At 51.9% G+C, this 17,671-nt stretch overlaps 6 protein-coding genes across 6 annotated transcripts; 4 read left to right on the top strand and 2 right to left on the bottom strand.

The window, feature by feature from the left end:
* Positions 1-12: 12 nt before the first annotated feature.
* Aspvir_001358 (putative nucleoporin Nsp1) lies at positions 13-2,257 on the bottom strand (the record flags this gene model as incomplete). The annotated part of the gene is made up of 3 exons (XM_043266480.1): positions 13-222; positions 297-420; positions 480-2,257. 3 exons carry the CDS (start codon positions 2,255-2,257, stop codon positions 13-15), a joined length of 2,112 nt encoding a protein of 703 aa, XP_043122415.1.
* A 558-nt stretch (positions 2,258-2,815) lies between these two features.
* Positions 2,816-4,774, top strand: Aspvir_001357 (DUF5102 domain-containing protein; the record flags this gene model as incomplete). Its single annotated transcript, XM_043266479.1, has 4 exons — positions 2,816-2,906; positions 3,013-3,591; positions 3,693-3,961; positions 4,049-4,774. The coding sequence occupies 4 exons, from the start codon at positions 2,816-2,818 to the stop codon at positions 4,772-4,774; spliced, it is 1,665 nt and encodes a 554-aa protein (XP_043122414.1).
* A 446-nt stretch (positions 4,775-5,220) lies between these two features.
* Positions 5,221-6,018, top strand: Aspvir_001356 (phytanoyl-CoA dioxygenase family protein; the record flags this gene model as incomplete). Its single annotated transcript, XM_043266478.1, has 1 exon — positions 5,221-6,018. One exon carries the CDS (start codon positions 5,221-5,223, stop codon positions 6,016-6,018), a length of 798 nt encoding a protein of 265 aa, XP_043122413.1.
* A 550-nt stretch (positions 6,019-6,568) lies between these two features.
* On the top strand, positions 6,569-7,339 carry Aspvir_001355 (rRNA-processing FCF1 family protein; the record flags this gene model as incomplete). The annotated part of the gene is made up of 4 exons (XM_043266477.1): positions 6,569-6,604; positions 6,666-6,901; positions 6,961-7,126; positions 7,199-7,339. 4 exons carry the CDS (start codon positions 6,569-6,571, stop codon positions 7,337-7,339), a joined length of 579 nt encoding a protein of 192 aa, XP_043122412.1.
* A 740-nt stretch (positions 7,340-8,079) lies between these two features.
* Positions 8,080-11,571, bottom strand: Aspvir_001354 (MIZ zinc finger domain protein; the record flags this gene model as incomplete). Its single annotated transcript, XM_043266476.1, has 1 exon — positions 8,080-11,571. One exon carries the CDS (start codon positions 11,569-11,571, stop codon positions 8,080-8,082), a length of 3,492 nt encoding a protein of 1,163 aa, XP_043122411.1.
* A 2,688-nt stretch (positions 11,572-14,259) lies between these two features.
* On the top strand, positions 14,260-17,439 carry Aspvir_001353 (putative polarized growth protein (Boi2); the record flags this gene model as incomplete). Its single annotated transcript, XM_043266475.1, has 3 exons — positions 14,260-14,317; positions 14,435-14,578; positions 14,654-17,439. The coding sequence occupies 3 exons, from the start codon at positions 14,260-14,262 to the stop codon at positions 17,437-17,439; spliced, it is 2,988 nt and encodes a 995-aa protein (XP_043122410.1).
* Positions 17,440-17,671: the final 232 nt, after the last annotated feature.

Raw genomic sequence — 17,671 nt, 5'->3', positions numbered from 1 at the left:
AAGGAGAATCAATCATCGCCGTCCCATGTAGGAGCGATAGAAGTCATCTGCCGCATTTCCGCCGCCCATCCCAGAGCTGCTGAATCCATGACCAAACCGGGATGACAATGTATGTCCGGACTTTTGTGCGGCGCTGACCTTTGCCTGGAGCTCGGATGTGCCCTGGTCGATAAGCTGCAGTTGAGAAAGATGCGAGTTGAGAATGCGCACGATTTGAGAAATCTAGGGAGGTTCGTTAGCACAGTCGACACTGACTGAAGTGATAACCGTCTGAGAACGATCATAAATGTACATACCGGTTCATCGGCCTTGTTGGTCTTGCTTAGAGTAGCCGAAGCACCATTGACTTCTTCAATCATGCTCGTCAAATCCTTGCCCATTTCGTCCAACTGCTCGGACAGTCTTTCGGCCAGTTTGTAGCTATTGCCAGAATTAGTAGCTGCCATCTCAACCGGTATCCAAGGAGCAACATCACATACGTTCTTTCACGTTCCTGATCCGGCCCTTGGAGGGCTTCGCCAGGTCCCACTTGTTTCGACATCATCTCATCCACCTCACGCTCATACCGATCTAACCACGAGCTAAGCTCTTCTTGCTGCCCTTCAACAGATGCGAGCTGGCGCTCAATCTCCTGCGTGGCCCGATCGGCGTCGACTGTACTGCCATAGAGTTTCTGGACCTTTGCAGTATTCTCCACCAACATACGGTCCCATTCCGCAACCTTCTCGGCCTGCTCTCGGAATTCCTTCTGGTACTTGGTCAAATCGGTAGCCCACCTCGTAATAATCTCATCCATAGTCTTGTTCTTCAGGCGAGACTGCGCAGGAGGTGTTGGGCCAACCGTCGATGCACCAAGAGCAGTACCTCCAGCCGCTGTGGCCATCCCGGCAGCGGTTCCAGTAGTGGTGGTGGTTGCCGATGTTGCCGGCCCGGAAGTCGCCGTGAGCGATGGCTTGGCAGCACCAGTGGTTGCAGTGGCGCTCGTAGCAGTGCTCGGAGCCTGTGTAGAGGGCGTGGTCTCAGCAGGTTTACCGAACAGTCCGCCGGTTGCCGCTGCGGGTTGAGAAGCGGGAGCAGTGGTGGTTGTTGCCGCACCAGATTCCGCAGGCTTGGACGCACCCAGTCCAGCAAACATACCACCTCCAGCCGGAGCAGCCGCTGGTGTAGCTGATGGGGTTGCGGACGTAGTACCTCCAAGACTGGGGAATAGTGACTTTTGCGGAGTGTCGGATGATGTGGTCAAGGCTGTAGACGGTTGGCTGGTCGTGGCTGTGGTAGCTGTACCAAGAGACGGGAAAGCAGGTTTCGTCCCAGAATCGGCGCCAGAGGATGGCATCTTGAAGAGTGACGAGCCTTGAGCTTGTCCAGCGGGTGCTGCCGGGCCAGCTCCAAAGAGGGGTTTCGCAGCACCATCAGCGGTGGTTGTTGGGGTTGTTGATTCCGCAGGCTTGCCCTTGGCGGCATTGCCGAACAAACCACCGCCACTGGGCGCCGACGGAGTTGTTCCAAACAGCGGTTTTTGTTGAGCGTTCGATCCAAAGAGACCACCTCCGGTAGTTTGTGACTGTTGAGCTCCCCCAAAAAGTGTAGGCGTCCCGCCCGTCGCGGGCGCCGTCGTGGCTGTGGGAGAGGCTGTCGATGAGGAAGAAGTAGTTGCGTTCAGTCCACCGAAAAGACTGCCTGGGTTCTGAGCTGCCTGTCCGAAAAGCGACTGTCCCTGCCCGGTCGCGCTTCCCTGTGGCGGAGGGCCAGCAGGTGTGGTAGAAGTGTTGCCGAAGAGCGAGCCTCCGGATGGCGCAGGAGTCGCTGCGGCGCCTCCGAATATATTCCCAGCAGGCTTTGCGGCGTTCCCAAACAGGGCATTGCCGCCGGTTTGCCCAGACGCAGGAGTCTCTCCTGGTTTGGGTGTCTGCGATCCGCCGCCAAACAAGGACGGTGACTGAGGTGTGCTACCAGGCTTGGTTTGGGTTCCAAAACTAAATGCAGGCGTACTTCCGGTAGGTGTGCCGCTGCTCGCAGCACCGGTACCACCACCAAACAGAGTATTGCCCGAACCCCCCGCCGCAGGTGCCGATCCGAATAATGAGGGTGTAGAAGTGCCGCTAGAGGAAGCTCCTACATTGCCAAAGAGGCCGCCTCCGGTGGTGGTGCTGGGGCTATTCTGATTGGAACCAAAAGCGTTGCCAGCAGTTCCAAATAGGCCTCCACTTGAGGCGCCGCTGGAGGCCGGCGCACCGAAGGAAAATGTGTTGGACATGGGGGATTGTCAGGGCTGCCCTGGTGACCGTCAGAAGGGACGCAAAGAAAAACAGCAAGTCTAGATGGAGGGTGCTAAGGGAAAAATTAAAACGAGAGGAACTTACTGCGCCCGAAGAAAATAAGACCTGTCAAGGCAGAATTTGCGAACGTGGTTACTATCGTTATTGAAGAAGCTTTCCTCAATTGGAATAAAAGTAATAGCAATTGCAAGCAACGAGGAGAAGCTCGATGCTGTTAGCTGGAGTACCAGATGCTTTCTCTGGGGAGGGAAACGCGCGCTTCTACCCTAGTATGATTGGCGGCTGGCGCCTAGGCAATTTCAGGATTGATACCTCAGGCCAGCAGGCATGTACTTTTCGGTGTGCCTAAGGCACATGGTCGAGACTCCCATAGAACCTGGGCATCGACAACAACTACATATTGATGACAACGTCACCCAAAGCAAGGCATCCCTTTCTCACCTATATATTCATTATTTCGTTCCTTCAGACATACTTCTTGCCTCTACAGACCGGTTTTATATGAAGTACTGCCGAAAAAAATTGGGTTCTCTTAAATGTCGGAGCGGCTCTCCCGTCCGTCCAGTCCATATCTGGAGCCCCCGAGGAGGAGTGTTGAGTTGGAAGACTCGGGGGCTCAAGACTCAGGTAAGGGCTTTACCAACTCTCTCGTACTTTTGCGGAACAATTTGAATTTACATGATCAATGTGGTTTCCTCAGCAGTTCCCAACAGTGACGATGAACATTTTTCAGACGCCAGCGAAGGCCACGAGCGCTCTGATTCCCGCCCACAGTCCGGTCGTACATCCCCTATCCCGTTGACTCGAGTTGAGAGAGTGGACGATAGACCCGCACACGGTGAAATTCCCGGTACAACTGCATATGAAAAAAGGGACCAAGACGCTGTCCCCGATGAAATTGAAATAATCCCGACGGGGTCACGTAGCAGGAGCTCGTCCACTGTGGGGTCGCAAAAGCGCCCATTGACTCCGGGAGGGTCGCCCATCCCTCGAACAATTGTTGAAAAGGTTGATCTAAATCAACCAAGCCATGGGGACGTCCCTGGAACGCTTGCATATGAGAAGCGTAGAGCGGACGCAGTACCAGACCTTGTCATTAAAGCGCCAGAACGGAAATCGGATATCGATTCACCAGCGGATGGCGCCGAATCAAACGAGCCTGAATCCGTCACCGGCACGCAGGTCCCTGCAACAGTGGTCTCACAAGTGGATTCAACGGCAATTGAAGACACGACTTTCAGCCTACACGCTCATCAGGGGCGCCCAAGTGATGCCACTCCAGATGTGACAGAGAAGATTCCAGATGCACCAGGTATGCTTCGAACCATCCTCCCATCACAGAGAGTCTCGGGGGACCATTGACCAATTCAGATCTACCCGATTCATTATCATCAAATAGCTCCGCACATCAAGATCACACCTCACGAATAGGCTCGTTAACGAGTGAAAATGTCAATTGTGATTCAGGTGATGTAGATGCCGATTTCGACTATGGGGACAACGACGAACCCGAAAGTCCCCAGGATCAAGCAGCTGCGGACGACTTTGACGACTTTGCAGAGGAGCAAGATTTGGCAGATGATGATTTTGGTGATTTTGACGATGGCTTTCAAGAACCGGATGGAGAGACTGCTGCGCCCGAACCGATTGAGCCTCAGCAGCCTCTCCCACATCCTTCAGCTGTGAGTAGTCCTCTACGAAAACTTGTCAGAAATGGCTGCAGCATCAATCGGGCAGTTTTTGCGCATATATATGCTAACATCAATTAGGATTTGCAGCCTCCCATAATAGATTTCGACACCTTCCAGTCTTTCCCCGATCTCCACGCCGCCTTGGATCAAACCCTCGACAAACTCTATCCCACTTCCAAAAATATTTCGTCGCTTCCTCCTCTAGAGCCAATCCAAGATGCCTCCTCCATCTTCAGTACCGAGCGATCCATGTCACTTTGGTCTCAGCTCGTCGCGCCGCCGCCATTGCAGCCGCAGAACTGGGTCAAGTCTCGAATTCGCCGTCTTTTCCTGGTTTCTTTGGGCGTTCCCGTTGACCTGGATGAGATACTACCGGCTTCAAAGCAAAAGAAGCTCGTGCTTCCATCTATCAATCTGAGCGGCTCAGACACTACTGGATCTGCCGTTCACTCACGCTCTCATAGTCAGGCCAGGAAAAGCTGCTCACAAGACGGCATTGACAGCCCCACAACGTCTGGTCCAGCAGCTCGGCATCGAACATCTCGTCGCCGTGACCGGTCTCCGCCACCTGAGCTGGATTTGTCGGCGGTGCGGCGACTGTGTGCCACCACCGATGCAGCATTGGACGGGCTGACCGACGCGGAGTTGAGAGCGCATGTTAAGGAACTGGAGCAAGTCACGCTTCGGGCCAGTTCTGTCCTTGAATACTGGCTGAAGCGCCGCGATGGACTAGTCAGTGAGAGGGAGGCATTTGAAGGCGTGATAGAGAACCTTGTCAATCATGCAAGGCGTGTGAGGAAGTGAAGAACTACAGGTAATATCATATAATATGGGTTCCTTTTCTATCTTGTCACTTTGGATACTGCCTCTCGGTCGGCTCATGGGAGAAAGCGCTCGATACCAATCTTCTGTTCAACGCGAGGTCGGAGCCTCGCCATATCCATGGAAGACTGACTTCCTCATGCATGTTGGGTATATCGCCGCCCGAGTTCGGGCGACGATATCTTTCTTTTAGTCGTCGGATAGACATCGTCGAATTAAAGTGTATGATATCATTAGTTAATGGTGTTGTCAATGGATTTATCCTACATTAAGCCAGATGCATCCGTCCATGCCTTGGAAATCTCCGCATCTGCCAACCTCTGATCGGCTGGACTTTCCTTCTATCTACGACCCCTGAATGTAACCCCATTCAAATACGCTTCGTTTCTCCCAATTCATGCGTTCAACGCTCTGTGATTATCGTCAAAATGGCATCCATGACATTACCTCGTCACTCGAAAGAAATTACCAGCATTCGCCTGACTGACTCTGAAATATGCAGCCGGCAAATCAATAGTCATAATCTTCAGCGTGCCATCGAAGCTCTTCACCAGGATGGTGTTGTTGTCGTGGAAAACGCAATTCCTCCTTCCTACTTGGACGAGCTCAACACTCTCATGACTCCTGACGCTCACACACTCTACGAGAAAAGATCTACGCACCGGAACTTTGGGCCCGAAACGGGGAACATCCAGCAAGAAGTTCCCGTACAAAAGGCCATTGACCGTTACCGCGAGCAGATACCCGAGGCCGAGGATGGCGAACATCAGGCGCAGAATCCCTTATCGATGGTCATCGCAAACCCCTTCGCCACCGCTATCATCGAGTGCATGCTAGGCCCCAAGCCGCAGCTTCGATTCCTCAGCGCAAACACGGCCTTCAGGACCAAAGAGGCAGGTCGTCAGCCGCCACATATCGATGTCGCGTTTGACTTTCCCCGCGTTCCGTTCGGCTTCTGCGTGAATGTAAATCTGGTTGAGACGACGGCTACGAATGGCGCGACTGAGCTCTGGCCTGGAACGCACACTGGCACTGATGTGACGGTGCTGATGCCTGACAATGATGGAGTGATTCGGAAGGAGCTGGTGGAGGCTCGACGCAAGCTCTGTCCACCGGTGCAGCCTGTATTACCCAAGGGGTCCATAATCATTCGAGATTTTAGATTGTGGCATGCTGGGATGCCGAATCGGACGGATGAGCCACGGGTTATGCTTGTCACTGTATAGTTTGCACGCTGGTATAGGAGTGAGCTGAAGATGAGACTCCCGGAAAGTTGTAGAGGTGAGATTGAGTGGGGAGATTTAGAACCATTTGTGGACTGGATGGGAGAGGGTTATGATTATTTGCAGGGTTCTCATGATCATGATTTCGTTCTCCTGCCATAAAGACACCAGAGTAATGGCTTGAATTGTGAAGATATAGTTCTTTGTTGGGGCACTGGAAGACAGTACGACAGTAGAAATTCAAGCCAATGCATATGATAAAACAGTATTGAAGTCAACACAATGTCCCTAATGTTTATCTGCATCATTAGAACACAGTATCTATTTGTTGCTGTCTTCCCCAAGTTATCGAATCTTGCTATGACATTGAAAGACCCACTGTTGCCAATCAAACGGCGAAACATCGGCCCGCAAAGATTTTCTCCAAAGCATCCCAGATGCTCAACTTTACATGAACAGTTTCAACGCCTTAACCTCGTCTTTAATCCTGTCTGATCAAAACACTTGTCAGAACCCTGAAAAATCGGCCATCTGCACCAAATCATCAGCCACAATGGGTATCGCCAAGAAGACTCGCAAGTTCGCGCAGGCAAGTCCACAATACAACATTATACACCCAGCGGCATACTAACTCAAGCAACGAACAACAGGTCAAACGCGCCATCAGCCAGCGAGACGACCGCGTCAAGCAGCCCTTGAACGGCAAGAAAGAAGAGAAGAAGCCCCAAGGCGAAGAACTTACCCGACACATTCCCGTCGCTCCATCAAACATGTTCTTCGCCGCCAACACCGCCCTGGGTCCTCCCTACACCGTGCTCGTGGATACCAACTTTGTTTCGCACACGATCCGCGCGAAACTGGACATGCTGCCCGCTATGATGGATCTGTAAGATGGCTGCACTTGATTTTTCATCTGACGACCGAGACTTACATTTGTGTGGCTAGGCTGTATGCCAAGTGTATCCCGACCTTCACAGACTGCACCATTGCCGAATTGGAGAAACTGGGACCGAAGTTTCGGCTGGCGCTGAGGGTCGCAAAGGATCCGAGATGGAATAGACTGCATTGTGACCACGCTGGTACCTATGCTGATGACTGCATTGTGGACAGGGTAAGGCTGCTTTCTCCCTTTCGAGTGTCATGGCTTGCAAGCCTTTTGCTAATTTTCGATTCGTCGTGATAGGTCATGAAGCACAGAATCTACACCGTCGCTACAAACGATAAGGACCTTGTGCGGCGCATCCGCAAGATTCCCGGTGTGCCAATCATGAAGGTTGCCAGAGGCAAATATGTTATCGAGCGGCTACCTGATAGCTTCGACTGAGCGCTTGAAAATTCTTGCGAAACTTTCCTGTCGACGGTGAAATGCCGCGCACCAGGCAATTGATTATCATATTTGCATGCCATTGCGCTGTGTCTTGAGCTTCAAGGCGGCTATCTATCATCTGAAGTTGCTACAGCGTCCCTTCCGAGGCAGTTCGGACATTCTCCGTCGGGCTGAGAGGAAATAACAGAGATGCATTACTCGGTTCACGAGCGTTGGATCAAGAGTTGCTTCTAATGCGTGTCGCTGGCCACAGCTCGATCCCAATGGCCTGCCCGCAGCCAGCAGGGCCTGGCTCCCGATCAAGGTGAATGCCTTGATGCACGCAATCTCTGTGCGGGTGTGGGGGACGGCGACAGGGGCACTGTGGCGCGCTTTTGATTTCTGGCACCATTATACCCATCGCAGCGGTTGTCTTATACATGTCACCTTATGACAAATTATATCCATCTCTCTGGTTTCTCATACCGAAACTTTCTCCAGTGCTTAATGGAATGTGATTCCGCTCCCAGTTTCCAAAGTCAGTTGTCAAGACTACTTGGTCCCAGAAGCCTTCAAAGACAAAGTGTATCGGTGCAGCGATAAAAATATATTTAATTTCTGCGCAAGAACATGGAATTGGGGTATCTTGTGCTGTAAACCAAATCAAAAACACCGATCAACCACCGTGCAGATGGTATGCCGAAATCAAAAAGCAATCAACTCCGTTGTAGAGTCAGCGGCCCTATCAAATCACCTAACTAATCGAGTTCGATGACCAGAGATGCTGAGGATTCGCGAGAAGCTAGCGATTCTCGACCAGCACCTTCTGTCTTCGGCCTCTGAGTTGCGAGAGGTGGAACAACGCCCTCACGTTTCCGTTTCAATGAGCCGCCTTCCTGTACCCGTGCAAGCTCCATTTCAGATGAAGTACCTTCCCCATCACTCTTGAGCTCCCAAGACCCGTCCGCCTTGATCTTGATTGCTCTTGCTTCCTCAAGACGACCCGTGCGTACAAGATCGGCACGGACTTCATTAAGGAAGCCATCGATGATCAAATGTTGAGGACGAGCGTCGGCGCCACAGATTGGACATTTCCAGTTCTCCTTCAAGACAGCTTTACCCGTCTTGGAGGCCCTCGTCAAGATGTATGTCTCGAGATCAAAGCATTCCACGTGCTCACAAGTAGTTCCGCGAGCAGGAATGTTGAATATTCGAGCCATAAACGGGTCCACTAGATTGACAGTGAGGTAGTCACTGACAATACTTAATTCATCGTCGGCAGTGCTGGAGGAAAGGCGTCGACGAATCCGCTCACGAGACTGGGGTGCGGGTAGGGTCTGAGCGAGCTTCTTCACTTGAGTGAAACTGAGGGTATCCATGACCTCCACCGCCAACGCATATACTACGTCTCCGCTTTCGGCGGCGCTGCGGATGAAATGCAGGGAGATAGTATTCAAGCCTTCTTTTAGATGACCACTGATGTCCAGAGGAATATCTTTGCCGTTGTGAAATTTACGGCGAACATAGAGTTCTACACCGTTCACAAAGATGTAAATGACACTAGGCCATACAGATTCTGTGAGACACCAAGTATGCTGGCTCACCTCATTCGCCGACGGCGAAATACGAATACACCGCAGACGATAGATCTGACTACCATCAACCAGGGATCGGAGTAGACGTTGACCGGTCTCGCGAGGCACGGTTCGAGGAAGCCGGTCAAAGTCTGCTCGGGAAAGAGGAAACTGCCATTCAAAAGCAGACTCCGTCTGCCCCAAGGGGGTCGGCGGTACCACGAACGATTTCAAGTAATGGAACAGATTCGTCTCCTTGTCGGCCTTTTCTCCCCCTGCTCCCGAAGGGGTCCATTTGATAATGGGATCGCGGAGATGTGCCTGATGTAGGGCATTGCGGAGAGGGTGAGGCCGTGTTGTGGTAGATGGTAGGGGCCCCGGTGGAGGAAGGAGCGGTTGTGGTATCGGCGGACTTTGCTGTGGTTGCTGCACCAGTCCTTGTGCCTGCCGTGTTTGAGGAGCAAAGCGATGAATAGGAGTTGTGATTGGCATAGCCCGAGCTGAAGGCTGCGGTGAAGGCTGTGGTGGAATTTGGCGGACATTCTGAGAAGGCGGACGGGATAGTATTTGCGCTTGACGTCCAGCAGGTGTAGGTGCAGGTGCAGGCACCGGTGAATGAGCAGCCGTGCCTGTCATCTGCCCAGCTGGCACTTGAGAGGAAGTGTCAAGCCCCCTGGGGTGTACGAGGTTTGGCCGTGTAGGTAGTGGATGCTGGGGTCTCTGACCATTCAAAAGCATCGGCGCGGCACGACTCATGGCACCAGGGACGTGAACAGGAATTGGCTGGGTCTGCGGTTGAGAGCTATGTACAGGTACTTGCGCGGACGGCATCTGAAGGCTAGGGACCGTGACATATGTGATCTGCCCTGTAAGCCCAACGGGCTGCATGGAGCGCTGTGGCAATGGCTGAGCTGCATGCTCTCGTGCCACAGGTGAAGTATGTTGACCAACTGGTGATGTCTGGGAGCGGGAAAGGGCCCTGTACGCCTGGATCAAACGCTCGTTCTCGCGATGAATCTGCTCCGGAGTGTGCCTAGAACTGAACCGTTTCGCGAAAAAATTCCGCTTGTTCTTGCTGTAGATACTCCGCAACTGATCTTCATGCTGGGTTCCAAAAATCCTTCGGGACAAGGCTAGGAATACTATTGATAATAGTACGGACGATGTTATGCCAAATTGCACGACTAATTCATCGATCAAAGGGGGATAGCCGCGCTCTCGGACACGGCGATCAAAAGCCGTCCACTTTTCAGACAAAGAACCAAGGCAACGAGCAATCCGATGGAGAACTATTGGGAACTCGCGAGTCCGACACATCACACCCAACGGCCGAGGAAAATTAACGCTCCACCTCAAGAAGTCGCCTGATAGACGGTGGTTGTCTACCAGAAGGTGCTGGACAACCTCCATTCCCATCTCATTGTGCCGGCTTACATACGGTAACCGAGCAAATTCCGAGGGAGCAAAGGTGCGCAGGGAGTATATTTGATGGAGGGTCAGGTAGAATAGATCCTTTTCGATACACGCATCCCGTAGAAGACGTGTTCGTGGTAGTTCCACTGTCTCTGAAAGCAGCATGGCACCCTCCGCTCTTGCCATGAAAGCATCCAGGACCTCCTGCGACTGTGTCCAAAACCTCTGGTTGATGAAGGAAGTCGAAGGACCCGGTCCAACGGGGCTGGGAGGAACATGGTTCGAATCCGGCGGAGCGCTGGTCATTAATGGTCGAGAGTGCTGTTGCGCTTCAGGGGGAGCCGGGGCTATGCACTGCTGGGGACCCGCAATCGCCTGCTGTCTCTGTAGGCCCCTAATTGTGGCCGGTACCGAAGTTTCCTCAGCCATCCTCTCCCCGCCCGCTGTGGTAGGCGATGCGCTGGCGGGCATGAGATTGCGATTGCAAATTTGCCTAGGATGTTCCAGTTGTCCGTGCATCTGCATCGGCCCGGAGACTGGCGGAGGGGATGGGAGGACGCCATGTGACAAACTTCGGTCATTTCGGTCTGCAGCGCTAGCAGGGCTAGGATGGGAGGCACTGCTTGGATCGGGAGACGGAAGTGAGGAGGAATGGGACTGCTGTAACGGTTGAGTTGCATGGACGGACGCCGTTGACTCACTTGTCAAAGGAGTCGCGCTGAAATTCGTGGTGGGTGTTGTGGTAAACACGCGAGCGCTTGACGGTACCACAGGACAGGGTGGTGGAATTTCATGATTTTGCGGGAGGATTCCCCCGGGCGTCACAGGTGACATTAAGACTGACGTCGGGGACGTAGGAGGAGCATTGACGATGTTACCATTGGCGGTGAAGGCGACATCATTATTATCTCTATTGCTCTTCTGACTCTGGGGGAAGATTGTGACGGAGGATGGAGGGGAGATTTGCATGCCTTGCGGCCGACTTTGAGGTCGGTTGGCAACGGCAAAGGCAGAGGCAGAAGACGGAGCAGAAGACGGAACAGAAGACTGGAGGGATGAATCGGGAGGGGCAGTAGCAGCAGCAGGAGGAGGGGCCGCAGCAGGAGCAGAGCTGATTGACAAGGAAGATGAGGCATCCAGCATCCACGATCTCCGCACTCCGACGCCGCCCAGGAATAAGTTTGCCGTCGAATTGGACCATTCCAGCTGGTGATGCGGATTATTAGGTAAGTGCGGTCGACTCTTGGTGGTCGAAGGACTCATGGTGAAGGGCAAACATGGTTTATTGTTTCCCCTAAGCGATGAATCCTTTTTCCTTCTGTTCTATTTTTCGCTTTATTGGTATTAAAGGAAATACAATGACAAGTAGGAATCGTCCTTGTGCTAGGTTAACAGCGCTGAGGTGTATTTATCTGTGATCCCCTCACTGTTTGTTGTTGTCCATGCAGATCAAGGAAACGCCGTTTGTCCCAGGACCAGCTAGGATGGTGATATGAGTGTATGCACAGGGATCTAGAAAGCTAATTAAGAGGGAGATATAGAAGTATTTAACTTGGTGAATTCTTAAGGGAGCTGGGGCGGGGTTCAGTCTTATAATAGAACAAAGAAAAGGGCGATAAAGAAACAGAGGATGTAGTGAATAAGGAAAGGGTGGATGGTAGTGACTACCTTACCTACTGGATATAGAGTAAGTAATTACCAGAGCTATATAAGTAGGGTAACTGCTTCCTGTTCATTATTATCTCACAGTTGTCAGAGAAGTGACAGCTATTAAAAGTGAAAGAAAGAAGTTCTAGAATAATGGTACCTATGATCAACACTCCCATGCTTATATTCTACCTATCCACTTTCTTTACGGCACTTCTGTGGCAATAATATCACTATAGAAACAGCCCTTCCAACGCACTTTTCAAAAGTACCTGCAGATGGATCTCGGGCGGATACAGGAATAAAAAGTAACCATACTCTGTACCAACTAGACCGCTGCATTAAACATGTCCTATTGTGTAGGTATATAGGGGTAGAGACACTGTACCCACAGTCCAAAAATCAAGAATGATGGATACAGGGTTCTAGAGTATATCTACTAGGTAGCCATCTAAGTATTATAGTTCGAAGAGGACCTGTCCTGTCCTACCAAGGGCACTGTACCTTCAGACCCCTAGACCAGAGAGTTCTATCCAAGGGTTAGACTATATTAATAAACCCTCGCTTCCCATCATGGCCTGAGATTCATCGATAAATAAAATGTGGACCAGTCGAATTCCCTAGGCCTTGTATTCAGTCTAGTCGGTAATATGTGTTGCTGGACTGAGTTCCTAGATAGCATGCAATCATCATTTTAACACTGACTGTTAAAGGTAGCAGTCTGACATCCTCTCATTTGGATACGAAGTATCAAGGCTGATTTTAAAGATGATGGGCTGTTTTCTGATCTTCTCTCCCGCCAAATAACTAGTACTTACCTGGGAGCGCACACACACATACACATGCACATCCAAGTATATGAACTGACTCCTTGCGCCAAAGACGAACTCAAAAGAGACACTATCGCTGTTACTCATTGTTTTCGCTCAAGTAAACGCTCCGGGAGATCACAGTAGATACAATAACACTGCCCAAGTTATCTGTCCTGAGATCCACTTACACGGTAGAGCATGTACACCTGTTCCTCGTGAGGTATCTCTCTCCTCTGTTGGCTCCAGTCATCCGCTTCCATCTATCACATCTTCGTCATCATCATCAAGTCGCAATCCCACGATCATCAACCTGATCAAGCCTCAGCAGATTGTATGTCTCTAGATTCCGTCCATCAATTTGACTCAAAAGTCGAGCTTCTCCCCCAACTGTTTTACCAAAACTGCTCCTTCGGAACGACTGAGTGCTGGAGCAGTGAGTCGAATCAATTAAGCTCTTTACGGCCGACGCTCTGACGAGTCACGACCGCACGCGCCAAGCATCGTTCCTCAGGCCATTATCTTTATTCTCATCAACTCCACTTTTCACCTTCGCCATCATCGAGACCCTGTCCACCGCGGATATTCACCATTCAGCATAATCAAATATCCGCTCATCCAGTTTCACTATACCAGACCGTCCAGACGCCGGAATTTTGACCTGCAGTACGGGGTACTACGAGAAAGCTGGAAGGACCTGACGCTTGTGCAGCCGCCCATTTGGCGCCCGTTCCCACTCCTTAGCGCTCTGGCCATATTGAGTCCATACATGACCCTGGGATCGTCGCTGGTTTGCTTATCCGCCTGGTGAAGCCCCAGACAGAGCAAACTGAAGCTTAATTTGTTCTTTGTGTTGTTCCTTGTGTTCTGTTCTATTTTCGGTTGATCAAAGTGAATCGAGAGAGATATAGGACGACGGGTTGTCCCGCTCACTTTTCGCCAAACCTATCCTGATTTCGAGAAAGGTACTACTTGAAAACTAAGTCTGTCAAACTTATCTCTAGTGCAGTGTTGGGCCAATCTCGATCCTCGCTCCAACTTGCGCCCGCTTCTCGGCCCCGCCGTTTTCCTGTGCCTGTCTTGGATCTTCCCTTAAGTTCATTCTTCTCTTCTCTGTTTTATCTAAATTCCAGACGGCCTGGCCTTGCCTGATTCAAGGCGGTGGTGCCTTTGCGTGGCTGTCGCATTCCTGAACTCAGGCGCATCGTCATCTGCCATTCCGTTCGCAAGCCCCCTCCCTGACTTCAAGACTGCTTGAGGACGCCCCGCCCTCCTTTCGCCAAACAAAATCATAATAGAAGAGAAAAGGAAAAGAAGCGCGCAATCCATCTCTCACTCTGGACTCAGAGACTTAAACTTCCAGTTTACCCGGGAGGGCTGCTTGGCCCCATGTCCTGCGCAATCCCTCCGCTACAACTTCTGTTGCCGCTCCTGTTCTGACGACGGACAACCCCACCTTGCTCCGTTGAATTGTTAATTGGTTGAGGGTTCTTCGATGGCTCTGTCAACACCGCCCCGCGGCGTTCGCCCGGGTGACTTTTTGCTCGTTGTCCGTAAGTAGATAATTTGCCTTGCCCCGGTCGCACGGATTGCCGCGATTCACCCCCGCTCGCTGGTCGATCAGGCTTCACAGAACTCACCACGATAACTAACCTGTCGCTGGTCTTTAGATGACTTCGACGCGCGTGGAACGGACGAGCTTACTTTGCGACGAGGGGAGAAGATTGAATTGATAGAACTTGACGAAGGCTTTGGCGATGGTTGGTACTTGGGAAAAGACGTGAGAACAGGGACAACAGGTCTTTTCCCTGGTGGTATGCTCTCCTTTTTCGGAACAAGCTAGTCGACGGCGTATTGTGATCATAACTAATAAAGGTCTTTTGATTTAGTTTACACAACCGCCGCCCCGAGGATCCCTATCCGACCGCCGAGAGAGGACATGATTGATGTGGACGACCCCAAACCGGCAGCGGAGGACCAGCTCTCGTCTGAATTGGTTGCCTCGCCCAAGAGCGGAGAATCTACGCCACAGGCGTCTCGCCACGCTAGCATATCGGAGATACAACCGCCAGAAGTAGCCAAGGACCCATCATCCATGGTGCCTTCCCCCAACCAGCAGCACCGGTCAAGCTCATCTCCTTTGCCCACTTCGAGACTCGCCGTCGATATTCAGCAGTCGATTAGACAAACTCTAGACGGTCAATTGAAGGGCCAGGACAGCCCGGTTATGAATGAGACCTTGAGTGTTATTGATGAGCACATAACCGACCTAAGCACCCCGCGTCATAGTGTTGCCAATCACGAAAACAAAGCAAATAACGATTCCTCGAGCGAATATAGCAGCCATTTTGAACATCGGGTCTCCTACATTAGGGGCCATGAAACCGATGAAGAAGAGGAAAACCAGCCGACCGAGGTGCAGGTGCGGAGCTGGGATGCGGCTGAGACAGCGAGGCATCTGCGTGAACTGGGAGTCGAGGCGAAACACTGCGATATATTCGAGGAGCAAGAGATAACCGGTGATGTGCTACTGGACATGGATCAGGATTTTCTCTTTATGAAGGAGTTTGATTTCGGCGTCATGGGTCGTCGGTTGAAGACGTGGCACAAAGTCAAGGCTTTCCAAGAGGAGGTCAAGGGTCTCAAACAACAACAGCAACGGGGCTCTGCCTCCAGCTATCCTGCGCCGTCGGAAGAAAGGTCTCTCAGCCGTGCCAGCCATACTGGCCCTTTTCTTCCCCGTATCCCTCACCTTACAAGAGGCTCGGCCGGCTCTATGCAGCACCCACGACTTGTGAGTGGCGGGATACCGAGTACCACAAGTTCTCCTATGACTCCGCAGACTCCCAACTTCATGGATCATCAGAGAAGACCTTCAGCAGCGTCCATCCGGGAAATAAATCACCACCGTCGTCATTCTTCCATAGACACAGGTCACCGCGTGGATTCATCGCCTCGCGCTGGTCATTTCAAGCAGCCTTCATTTGACAGAAATTGGACTATGGCCAGCGGATCACAGCGGGTGCCCTCTCGCTCAGGTACTTACCCCACTTACCACGAAGGAGTGCTTCCCCAACACGGTCTCCGGCGCCCGGATACGAACGAGTCTGACTCTGCGGTCCCCGTGACCGATCGGTATGATGAGCTAGAACGGGGATACTTCTCTGGTCCCGAAGGGGATACCACGAAGTCCAGGAGATTGTTGCAGAAACGGACCTCCGTGACTGGGAGTGTAAGCCATTCTCGACAACCTAGTTACGCCGATGATAAATTGAAGGTCAATAAACGACATTCCCGCATCGCAAGCGTTGACTCCATCCGAGATACGGCTAAGCAAGCTCCTCCTGCTGCTGTGGAGGACGTTCCGACGACTGCAGCGCCGAAAAGCCGATTTAGGAGCCTCAGCACTCGAGTGATCGACAGACGTGGTCCAACTTCGCAGTCTTCCAACACCACAACGTCCGCAGAGAAGCCGGGCTCTAGCTCTGGCTTCTTTGCATCGTTTGCACCACTTGCCCCCTTTGTGGGAAAGTCGGATGCTGAAGGGTCAGGACGTGCATCTTCCTTATCCTTCTCTCAGAGCAAGAGTGGTGGGCCTAAAATACGGCGCACCGCTGGGCTCCGTATCATATCCGATGTTGTCGGGAAGGGCATCGACACCTCTGTCGCACCAGCCTCGCCCGTTAGAGATACCGATCCAGCTTCGGTCAGAACCGGTTCTACTACACCGTCGACCTCGAAGAGTTCTGAGAGGCATAGCACTGAAAGTTCAATCAAGAACGCAGAGGGAGGAATATCTTTGCCGCGTCCAAGGACATCCGTCAAGGCGGGCCCAAAATCTAAGAAAGACACCAGCGCCTATATGCGAGGCCTGGAGAAGAAGACGCCGCAAGAGCAAATGGACGGTTGTGATTACTCCGGGTGGATGAAGAAGAGATCATCAAATCTCATGACTACGTGGAAACCTCGCCTATTTGTCCTACGTGGCCGCCGTCTGTCGTACTATTACTCTGAGAACGACACCGAGGAAAGGGGCCTCATTGACATCACCGCTCATCGTGTACTACGAGCAGATAACGATCCCATTGTCGCCTTGCATGCAACTATCACCGGCGCCACGGCATCGCCAACGTCACCTTCTCTTTCCAACGGTGCTGCTGACACGGACAAGTCGTCCACCTCACCTTCCTCTCGCAATGCCAAGCTTGATCCAGAGGGGCCGTTCTTCTTCAAGCTTGTGCCTCCCAAGACATCGCGTACCGTACAATTCACCAAACCCGCGGTACATTACTTCCAAGTGGACAGTGTCGGAGAAGGTCGACTATGGATGGCTGCGCTGATGAAGGCCACTATCGAGCGTGATATGAGTCTGCCCGTCGAGACAACGAATAAGCAGAAGACAGTCAGTTTGAAGCAGGCCCGGATGATGAACCAACGACCCCCTGCACTGATGACTGAGTCAGAACTACAAGAGGCCAAGGAAGAACAGGAGCGCAATCGAGCGTCGACCGAAACGGAGGAACGCAACGGCTTGCGAATCCAAGGCCTAAATCTCGACAAAGCGCCCGCAAGCGGTGAGAATAAGGAAGACAATCCTGCTTCCCCGAACTCTCTTGGTGATCTCGATACAGGGCCGTCGTCTCTGCTACCAGAGACTCTTTCGAAATCCGATTAATCAGGCAAGTTTACCGGCTTGCTGTCCTCCTGCAAGACTATTCACCCCGTTTGGCGTTATGTGATATACCCCCTTTTGATCTGATTTCTTGTTCTCTTTTCGAAAACCCTACCTCCTTCGAGCTTGAGACTATGGCAGTTTGCTTTATCTGCTTCAAACCCCTTTCTGCTGTGTGTTCTGAAGGCATAGGAATATGCGGATATACCATGAGGTTCAAGATGTTGCTGGCTAG

The sequence above is a fragment of the Aspergillus viridinutans genome (genome assembly GCF_018404265.1).
Source record: "Aspergillus viridinutans IFM 47045 DNA, scaffold_1, whole genome shotgun sequence".
Taxonomy (NCBI): domain Eukaryota; kingdom Fungi; phylum Ascomycota; class Eurotiomycetes; order Eurotiales; family Aspergillaceae; genus Aspergillus; species Aspergillus viridinutans.
The sequence above is the reverse complement of the archived record's forward strand: the minus strand, read 5'-3'. Positions and strand labels throughout refer to the sequence as shown.